Source organism: Amphibalanus amphitrite, unplaced genomic scaffold (assembly GCF_019059575.1).
Source record: "Amphibalanus amphitrite isolate SeventyFive unplaced genomic scaffold, NRLGWU_Aamphi_draft 000402F_arrow, whole genome shotgun sequence".
NCBI classification, from domain to species: Eukaryota; Metazoa; Arthropoda; class Thecostraca; order Balanomorpha; family Balanidae; genus Amphibalanus; species Amphibalanus amphitrite.
This window is the reverse complement of record NW_024881896.1, coordinates 233,847-244,614: the sequence shown is the minus strand read 5'-3', so window position 1 is coordinate 244,614 and position 10,768 is coordinate 233,847. Positions and strand designations below refer to the sequence as shown.

Here is a 10,768-nt window from a genome sequence, read left to right as displayed (position 1 = left end):
TATACCTATGCAGCACGACCCTTTCCGTTCAGGTCATGAACTTGACCTGACATCAAATTGTGAAATGACCTTTTTAAGTCAAATTATAGTTCATTCGACGCATATCGACGAGAGGTACACGATACTGGCAAAAACAATGTCGTGACTCTCTTGAGTGAAAAGTTAGTACAGGATTCCAAGAACGACTGTTTTGAGAGTTTTTGCCCTCTGGAGGCTAAACCGTTGATCTGAGGTCAAATATTGGTCCTAGGACCCATTCCAGAAAGAGAATTAAAAGGGCTATCGAAAGCGATTTTCTGCGGCGCTGTAGCTCTATTGGTTCCCGAGTTTTGCGCCGGTGCTTCGAAAACTGTTGAAAGACAAAATTTGACCTTTGCTTTGACCTGACCTAAAAATGACTGAAGTGTTTGATGTTTCCGTCATTATTTTTTACGCTCTTTCGATTGCCGCTTACCGCGTGTCGCTATGTGGCCCAGACTCCAAGAGTACCTACTGGCCAGGAAACGAGTACCGGAAAGACGGCCAGTTGACGTGACCGTCAGTCACGTCACGACGTCACTAAGGCCACGTACGTGGCCGAGTTACACGGGGGGGGGGGGGCGTGAGAACAGTTACACCCCCCCCCCCCCCCAGAACACCACGGAAAACTCGGACCACCAGCACGTTACAATTTCATGAGCCGTTCCGACGAAAATATGATGCCCTTCGGCGGTTCGGCCTTTAAGAAGGCTTGAGAGGTCAGTCCAATTTTTCTCCTCTTGGGACCATCTATTGGATCGAGACGAAACCCACAATTATTCTACAGTGCCGTATACAATATCACACAAGGCCGTTTCCGATAGTTGCGCCTGCATTGCCCCAGGTGGCCTTGGTGACCTTGAAAGGTCAACTATACTATGCCTAGGTATCTTATGTTTTCGCTTAAGTACGTATATCCCATTATTCGCAGGCATTCCATGAATCAGCAACTGCCAAGTCTATCGGGACGAACAAGCCTCTATTCGATTTCCTGTATCATGCAATGCCATCATTTTTTTCAAATATGGTGACCTCAAGAAACCTTTGTGACCTCGAGAGGTCAACATAACGGCGTTTCCTTACGCCATGAAAAAGCATACGGCGAATCGAATGGTAGCGTTTTCGTCTCGATCGCTTCGGCGATCAGCGACTGCTTATGCTCAGAGCAACACGATGACGGTGATGTGCTGGCTACAGTAGGCGAGAGCAAGGTCGTATAAGAGGGCGAGAGCGTTAACCCCCGCCGGGCCGGTGCTCCGAGATTCCGCGCCGGGCCGGGGGGTCTAAACACCCCCCCCCCTTTCTAACTCGGCTCCTGGGCCACGTAGCGACACGCGGTAAGCGGCAATTGAAAGAACGTCCAAAACAAGGACGAAAACACTTCGGTCATTTTTTGGGTCAGGTCAAAGGTCAGGTCACCAGAGGTCCAGAGGTCACCATTCACCAAAGGTAAAATGTTGACTATTTCAACATTTCGGGAACTGCCGACGGCTATCTCGGGAACCGATAGAGCTACAGTGCCGCGGAAAAGCGCATCCGATAGCCCTTTTACAGACCTTTCTGAGTATTGTTCTCAGATTTGACCTCGGGTCAACGGTTAACCGTTGACCTGCAGTCAAATCTGAGTTAACCGTTGCAGAGGGCAAAAACTCAAAAATAGCCGTTTTTACGAAAAAAGTTTTTTTTTCGTCAATAACTTTTGACTCAAAAGAGCCACGACATTACTTTTGCCAGCATCGTGTTCCTCTCGTCGAGACGCGTCGGATGAACTAAAATTTGACCTTGAAAGGTCAACTTGAAAATTTGACCTCAGGTCAAGGTCATGACCTGACCGGAAAAGGTCATGTTGCATATCAGTCGATCCGCAACGTCGAGCCGAACACATCTAAGGCGTTTTCAGCGCTCTAGCACGCCTCTATCAGAAGTTATTAGCGAAAAACTGTTAGATTCTGTTCGTGACCTGAGATGACCTTGCGGGACATAACGAGGGGTCACAGTTGCCATTTTCCGATTCAGTGTTTTAATTTAACCAACATCTCGATAATTGAGTGTTTAGAATAGCGTTCGTGCAAAACAGACGCTTTTCAATTTTCTCCAATTGCATTATAATGGGGATTGGAGAGGCCGCAAAATTGAACTGACTTTAGGTCACCGATATCAAAATTCCGAGATATACATTTTATATGTTGCTCTTATCAATCGCTGAAAGTTTCAAGGCAATCGATCAGTCGGTGTAGCTATGACGAGCATTCTTATTTTTTTCTGAGGTGAGCTCACTTGGCGTGACCCCAGACTGCAAAGTATGGCAATTTCGACGAGATCTCGTCGGTGCGGGCTTGCTCGGCTGGTGCGGATTTTGGAGTGGTGCGGTGCGGATTTTGCCTGGTGCGGTGCGGATTTGGCTTGGACCTTGATGCGGTGCGGACTTCGCTTGGTCTTCTTACCCGGCCGGGTTCCCTTGTTGACTGTTCTTTGGAAAGCCCTACAAATGCGTGCCAGCTACGGTGACGCACGGTGACGGAGAAAGGTTTTAAATTTACTCTACGAACTAACAATTGCGGCAGAACAAATCCATTCTCGCCTCGGAAATTAATGTGATGACGACGTCATTAGAACGAAGACTGTTGCGGTGGTGACTGGTATGTCACATTTGCGAGCAGCTGGTTTGAATTGCCAATCAGCACGCTACTTTGGAATGTCATCATTAGTTTTACTCATACGAAAGTTTGTTGGGGCGACTTTATCAAGGATCGTCAAATTCACACGTGACATTTAGCATGTAGAAGGCCCACAGAGAGGGAGAAGTTCCGAATGTCACGTGACCCAATATGCCTTCCGGCGCCCTGTTTTCACCGACGTCCGTCTATTTGCTCTGTTTCAAACTTCCGGTACAAGTGCTCGGCGCGGTCCCGTGGCGAGCGTTTCTCGTGAAACTGAACTTGGAGGGGAAGTAATTATGGTGAGATGAATGAAGTCCCTTGCATTATAATTGCCTGTCGGTTCGGTGCGGATTTTTCGGCTCTCAGCCCACTTTGGTGCGGATTTTCCGGCTCAGTTTGAAGGGTTGGTGCGGATTTTGAACTTGGGCCGGTGCGCCTCGTCGACCTGCGTGCCATACTTTGCAGTCTGGGCGTGACCTGGTGACCTGACCTAAGGGGACCTGGGTCTCAGTCTGAAATTTTCACAACATGTGCGGAAAAGATGCACGAACAGGTGTGCCAAAAACGGCGGCGCGGAGCGCCGCCGTTTTTGAGATATCTGCGAAAACCCGCAGGGGGGTGTTCATATATCTGCGAAAAACCGCAGGGGGCCGATACCCAACCCCCCCCCCCCGGCCCGGCGCAGGTTAAGCTCGAGGTCACCGAGGTCACCTGACGACAATCAGCTGATGACCGGCTAACTAACGCGCCCCGGCAGGCCCAGCAGGAACCAGAACGAGGAACAATGAATGAGGTGACCTCATATCCAGAGTCTAAGACTGAGACGTGCCCGCTAGAGGACTGACGTGGGATCGGGACTGACCTTCTGAGCTCCAAAGTTGGAGCCACTTCCCTCGTAACAGTTGAGAAGATGTTGATGTGGCGTCCGTCGATCCTTTCATTCCTGGCCGTCGACCACTGACGATTCACCTTTCATTGATCCTCACCGCAGGGCAGCAACGACTCGATAGATGGCCTTGGCAGCGACACTCGCGACACCAACACTCACAAAATCACCACCACCCAACTCAAAACGTAAACTTTGTCCTTTGACGTCGCTTCCTTCGCTGGGGTCTGGTAGGTTGAGGTATGTTGGCACACCTCCCTGAACCACTGCGAAATGCCACCATTTTGATTTCACTTCCTTCTTCTTTCACTCGCATATCACGGTACCAAAACAAAAACAAAACACACACATTGACATGATCTCTGAGCAGCCGTGGCCCAGACAAACGTCATATACCGTGCAAACGTAGAAAGCCGCAAATATACGACCCGACGGCGGCCGCGACCGACACACGGGAATTGCCACCGGAAACTGCCGGACCGGAAACTTGCTGGCAGCTGGAAAGACCGGAAGCTGCGCCTTGCTGCGCACGTGCGCACGTTTCGTTTTTCCCGCCGATTTTCTCGATAGGGGACAGTAAACAATAGAGTTGAGCATTCAGTAACATTTATTGAAGTGCAAGGAGGTTATGAAAACCGAAAATTCTAATGGTCGCATAATTAAAGCGAACTGGAACGGAGGTTTAGGTACATCACAATTCACCATCTTGAATGCTGCTGGACAGAAAATAAGCGGGCGTGTTGCATAGGCGGCGAAACGGGGGGGGGGGGGGGCACCGGGGCACCGTGCCCCCTTTATTTTGGCATTTTAACATTAGCCCTTTGGACGTTGCATGGAAATAATGGGACCAAAAGTTGAAGGTGTTCCGCCGCTACTGGCGTGTTGAATCGAGTTAATTTTCCGGTTTCCTTGTAGGCAGAAGTCTTCAAACCAAAAGCGCGAATGAGAGTCATGAGATCAAATGAGATCACCTAGCGGCAATCGAAGCAGGGGCGTCGCCACGGATTTTTGAGTGGGGGGGTCGGGTTTCCGGTCTTCGTCTTGATGGGTAGGGGTGTTTTTAGCCATACTCCCGGTTTTTTCGTGTGTTGAGAAAAACGTCGGCGCGCAGCGCCACGAAAGCAGCGGTATATTTTATTGTACATCACTTTTGCATCATGCATAAAAATCAAGCACAGGTCACTTGAGGTCAGGTCACAATATCATGTAAAGTTCAGTTTTAATGCCTCTAAAAACTGCAATCTTTTCATTCCTATAGATTATCTCCTATAAACCTGAAATTTGGTGTAATGAATGGGATTATAAGTGCCAACAGTTCATGAATCTGGGATTTTACATCTGAGAAGTGAAGTCAGGTTAAGTATGTGACCGACCTCACCAATCATGATAAGATATGGGAAAAAGCACGAATGCCCTCTGCTTTGAACGAATTTGCTAAAAGCGCTAGATACTTTTGTAGCCATGGCACCTTGCTCATTTTAGAGACAAGGTGCAGCTAATGACCAGTGGTGACTGGAATGGTCAGTCATTAGGTCATCAAAGGTCTCTAACACATTTTCGACAACTTTTTGATGGAGACGCTGTAGAGCAATGACAGCACGAGTGTGTTCAGCTCAACAACACAGATCGATCCATATGCAGCAGGTTCTTTTCCGGTCAGAACATGACTTTTACCTGATGTCAACTTTTCTAGTAAAGTTTTTAAGTTCAAATCGTAAGCCATGCGACGTGTTTCGACGAAACAAAGACGATGGTGATAACATTTTAATATCATACACATTCACTGAATCATAGGTTGTTACAGAACAAATGTTTCGGCAAAATCCGTCCGTTTAGCTGTTTGGCCTCTGTGGTACACAAGCCATAGACTCGAAGTCATATCTGAGGCGAAGTTGGCGAAAGAGCTTTAAAAAAGCTATCGAATACGCTTTCTGTGTCGCTGTAGCTCTCATTCGTGTTTTACGGGTCGCTAAGGTAAAACGATTACCAACGTAACACTAAGGTATGCTTTCGGCCCCTGATCGAGGTAGAACTTCGCGGAAAAGCGAGGATGCTGCCCGTGCAGAGAGAAAGCCGATGATGCCCAATTTCAAGGTCTTGGCCGGGTCAACTTAGGTCAACGCCCAAAAGAAGAAAAAATCTGGCCTGCTAGAACTTTTGTTTGTTTGTTTTGTTGGGTTAGGCCCTTTCGGTCCACTGAGACCATTTCAGAGCCGGAAGGATGATAGGATATAGGGGGAGACATTGGTCTGGGCAGGCACCCTAGTGAGTCACCGGGGCTGAGCCCGCCCAGAGGGCAGGCCACCAAGCCCCAAGGTACTCACTGCACCCGGCTACGGGGTGCGCTCCCTCGGGAGCAGCGGTGCCGCTCCAAGGGAGCAGCCCGCATGAGATAAAGTTGCCTGTCCAGCCCGGAGGGGGTTGCGGCGTGGAGGAGAAGGATTTCAGTATCCTGAGGATAGAAGCATGGAACGGTGCTAGAACTTCGTGAGCCGTAGCTGTTATCGGGGTCCCAAGTACGAGTTCGATGTTAGTTTTGAACAAAAATGATGGCTCCATGCATTTGGGGTAGATCGGGTCGGGTCAGGTCAGGTCGACCAGCAGGCTTCCTGCCGGCCATCTAGAGTGGGTGACAACCACCAACGATAGCTTCGTAACATGTTACATAACCAATATTAATCAAAACTACTTCTTGTCCAAACGTCTTCTTGTCCAAAAAAATGTCCAAACGGGCGCTAAACTCGAAATCAGCTCCAAAAATTTCACTTGTAAGTGGAAGCAAATAAAACCCAAAAAGTGAACCAAGGTCATCCATATTCGAATCAGGGCCAATAAATTTTTAGAGTAGGTGTAAAATTCATTAACCCTCGCCCGCACATGCCATTTTCCCATCCTAGAACGCACATGGGGGGGGGGGTGGTTGCCACCCCCCCCGCGCCATTTCGTTCCTGTTGGAGATAGAGCTTAGCAGTAAAGACCAAAAAGATTCTTTGGGAAGAGACGAATCCAATGATACCCAGTTTTATCTTCTCAGGTCAGTCATTGACCTTCCAGGTCAGGTCAAACTAAAAAATGTTGCTGTTTTGGGTCACCGTTGGATATCAAGTGCGCTGCTTATCAAATACCGATGACGATGCTGTTTTCTGGTGCCAAGCCAGCTAGAACCTCTTTGTCACACTACCCGACCAGAATTTTGCTGCTGAGGTCATTTCAGGTCAAGTTAGGTCAAGGTCAATTATATGTGTTTGTATGTCTGTGTGTGTCTGTGTGTATACTGATGTGTGCACCGATTGTTTTTGGGTCCATATTACATGAAATCATGATCTGAGAAGCTTTTACCAAAAATGCAGTCAAAAAACTTCACAAAAAGTAAATTCAGCTTGCCTAAAACGCAATTATCTTAGGTGACCTAGGTTGACCTTGACCCTGACCTTGACCCCTGTACATCGTCGAACAACATGTTCCATGATAGGTGGGAGGTAAGACTGGCAAAAACGGCCGAAATCAGGGTGCCAAAAGCTCACAAGGCCCATGGCAAGCGCAAGATGTTGAGAATTGGCCATTTGGGTCATGACATGACCTGAAAAACAAGGTCATATCTCCGAAACCAAAAATCACAGAAACTTGAAATTTTCAGTGAACATCAAGAAAGGATAGAGGAGCAGCTATACGAAAAATCAGCCTTCTAGCTCTAAAAATGTTGAGTGCAGAGCAGAAAGACTACCTGGGGGGGGGGGGGGGTGGCAACCACCCCCCCATGTGCGGGCGAGGGTTAACTCGAGGTCACTGGAAGTTTCGTTGCAATAGGCTCCTTTTTGCGCGTCTTATTGGGAAAGCCCGAGAGGGATCCACCATCTGACCCCATTCCCCCTATGCAGGCAGGTCCGAGGGTAGTCAGGGCTGAGGCTAGTTAGGTACCTCGTAGTTACTGATACGTCATCCGACGAATCGACTGCAACCATTATTTTGACAATCAGACGAACACTTGGGTCAGTTTTGGCGCGCTCGCTCATTTGAGAGATAAAAAGGAACTAGAATAGTGGCTACTTTAAAATATTGTCATGCTGATGTTACACGCCCACAGCTTATTGACACATAAGCAATAGGGACTCCGGACTAGGGAGCTCTTGAAGCGATTCTGAATCTGACGTTTCATTTGTTGATATTGCTGACGCCAACTTCACTGACATGATGGCTCAAAAAAAGTATACTCAGCATCGCCAAAAGTGGGGGGGGGGGTCGACCCCCCGGTTCTAACGAGTGGGGGGGTCGCGACCCCCGCGACCCCCCCGTCGGCGACGCCCCTGAATCGAAGACTCATAGTCAAATGAGAAAAGTGGTGAGTGTCGAGACCAAGGGAGAGGAGAGGGACAGACATGGAAAGAGACAAACATAGACAGAGCCAGATGCAGAGGGAGACAGACTGACAGACCGACAGAGCGACAGACTGACAGACCGACAAACGGACAGCGACAGACCGGACTGACGGACAGCGACAGACTGACAGACGGGAAAGACGGACCGACAGACGGGAAAGACGGACCGACAGACGGGAAAGACCAGACCCGGGAGGGACGGGGCAGACCCGGAACAGACGGACAGCGACAGACCGACAGACGGGAAAGACAGACGGACAGCACCAGACAGACGGGAAAGACGAACCGACAGACGGGACAGACGGACAGCACCAGACGGGACAGACGGACAGCACCAGACGGGACAGACGGACAGCGACAGACCGGACAGACGGACAGCGACAGACCGACGGACGGGGCAGACCCGGGACAGACGGACAGCGACAGACTGACAGACGGGAAAGACGGACCGACGGACAGACGGACGGACGGACGGACGGGCGGACGGACAGACAGACAAGGGAGACAGGAGACATCTGCATTCCGCGCAGCATCTGGAGCTCTCATCTCGCGTGCAGCGTCCGTGGAGAGCCGAGCGATGCCCCGGGGCCACCGTTCAGCTCGCTCAGCGGAGGAGCGGCACCGGTCACCGACCCCGGACGGCGCGGCGACTCGGTCCGTCCCGTCAGCCGGCAGCGGGACGCGCCGCCGCGCCGGGCAGTCGGCATCGGTTCGCGGTGCGCGCTGAAATGCTGTGCGGTCCGGTCACCTTTCGTGCAGTCTCTCCAGTGCCAGCAAAGAGTGGTCAAATTCGAGCCCAGTGAGAACGAGTGTCGGTGATATTCGTGCGTATTTACTATAGATCGCTATTGCGAGCGTAGCGGTGAAGACGGCGGCCTCCAGTCGTGTCCGAATCGTCTCCGTGAATAAGCGTATCCGACTATCTGCTGGCGACTGAAATGTACGCAAGGTGATCTGGATCGCTGAGACGCCTCGGATGAGCAGCTGAGGACGCCCACCAGGCCGTGCCCTCCGTCCCGGCCCGTGCTCGGCCTCTCGTCTCCCGGTCGGCCGCGATGTCCCAGTGGTCGGGCCCGGCCGGCGCGGCGTCCTGCTGGCCGGCCCAGTCGGCGCGGCGGCCGCTGCGCTCGCTACTGGCCGTCGGTCTGCTGGTGCTGCTGCTGGCCGCAGGCGTGGTGCTGGTGCTACTGGTGCTGCCCGGCGCCGACGACTCGCCGCTGTGAGTGGTGACCGACCGTCCCGAGCGCTACACCTCTGCACTGTCCGCCGGTGCAGTGCCCTGCAGGGCCCAGTGTGCCGTCCGGTGACTTGCATTTTAAAATTTAAGTCAATAAAAATATAAAAGCGCTGATAACAAACTTTTATCCCTATGCAATTGACATTAACTCCTAAAGCTTCCATGAACCGATAGATTCTCTGTGTCTACTTTATTTACTTTTAAGAATTAAAATTTTAACGGTGCCTACTCATGGCCTAAAAATGATGGGATTTATCAGAAACGTTACGGCCTCACTTATGTAGATAGGTAGATGCGGGATTTACGTGGATAATTCCCGGCTCCGGTGTGAGCCCGTTCGCACTTATGACGGCATGCCTTCCAGGGGGCGGACGCTAGTCAGTGACATGCGTGCCCCGTCCTACAGGCCCCTCTCCTGTGAGCGGCACGATGCCCGCATGGAGGTACTGCCGCTGCCTGCGGAGCCCGCCGGCGACGAGGCCCTGGTGCAGGAGCTGTTCACCTACCTAGCGCAGCCCTCGCCGTCCGCATGCCAGAGGGACCTGGCCATCGGAGCTCACGTGGTGAGGACTGAGGAGCTGTGCCGAGAGGGCTGCCGGGATGGGCCGGGAAGACCGGTACAGGGCACACTGGCATCGGCAAAATGAACTGGGAGTCGGGACAAATGTCAGGATCACACCGACACAAACGACCGGGACAGAGAACAGTTATGACATGCAGAGTATGTAAGCCCGTCTGCCAACCCTGCAGTCCCTGGTCCCTGGCCCTAACGCTGTGACCTTTCTCAGATCCGCGCGCCGAGCGGCCGGAACGCCATGCTGTGGGGCGGCCGGCACCTCTGTTTCGACCCCGAGTTCTCTCTGGTCGACGACCGGTGTCTGGTGTACGCCGTCCGGCCGCCCGAGGACGCCTCGTTCGACGTCGCCGCCGACGCGTACGGCTGCGAGACGCACTCGTTCGGGCCCGAGTCGGCGCCGGCCGCCGAGCCGCTGCTGGGCCGCCAGGTGGGGGTGCGCCACCACCGGGAGGAGGGCGCCGCCGGCCGGCTCGACGACTGGGTGCGCCGGCTCGGCCACCGGCGCCGGCCCATCAGCTACCTGTCGCTCACACTGGACGCCGACGGGTTCTCCCGGTTCCTGGAGGAGCCGCCGCGGGCGCTGGCCGACAGCGTGCGTCAGCTGGGCGTCCGGCTGGACGTGCGGCCGGTGACCCGGGCCGGCGCCGGTGCCAGCGGGCACGACCTGGACGCCCTGAGGCGGCTGTACAGAGGTCTGCTCCGGCTGCAGCAGCTCGGCTTTTACCCGTTCGCGTACGACTTTCTGGATGGACTGGAGATGGGTGAGCTGCGGATCTCCGGCCTGGACGCGCCCGTGCAGCGGGTTCTAGAGGTCTCGTGGGTGAGAACCGCCTGCCTGTGAGCGAACAGTCAGTGGTGCGAACATTACCAGCCGAACTGTGAACCGAACTGTGAGCCGTTGTACAAATACCCAGCAAATAATACACGAGTCGCGTTTTATCTGTGCGTAAATAACATCAATTATCCCCAGTGTTACATCCGCAACCGGTCCAATCAACTACCCGTCGCGCCGCG

At 52.4% G+C, this 10,768-nt stretch overlaps 1 protein-coding gene across 1 annotated transcript; it reads left to right on the top strand.

Moving 5' to 3' along the window:
• The first annotated feature begins 8,428 nt into the window (after window positions 1-8,428).
• Window positions 8,429-10,693, top strand: LOC122390594. The gene is made up of 3 exons (XM_043383706.1): window positions 8,429-9,159; window positions 9,584-9,740; window positions 9,966-10,693. Exons 1-3 carry the CDS (start codon window positions 8,996-8,998, stop codon window positions 10,593-10,595), a joined length of 951 nt encoding a protein of 316 aa, XP_043239641.1. The 5' UTR covers window positions 8,429-8,995; the 3' UTR covers window positions 10,596-10,693.
• The last annotated feature ends 75 nt before the right edge of the window (window positions 10,694-10,768 follow it).

Excerpts from the sequence above, each read along its gene's own strand:
- LOC122390594 (XM_043383706.1), top strand. The coding sequence starts at position 8,996 with ATGTCCCAGTGGTCGGGCCCGGCCGGCGCGGCGTCCTGCTGGCCGGCC. Across the intron at positions 9,160-9,583 it reads GGCGCCGACGACTCGCCGCT|GCCCCTCTCCTGTGAGCGGC; the intron begins GTGAGTGGTGAC and ends CCCGTCCTACAG. Across the intron at positions 9,741-9,965 it reads TGGCCATCGGAGCTCACGTG|ATCCGCGCGCCGAGCGGCCG; the intron begins GTGAGGACTGAG and ends GACCTTTCTCAG.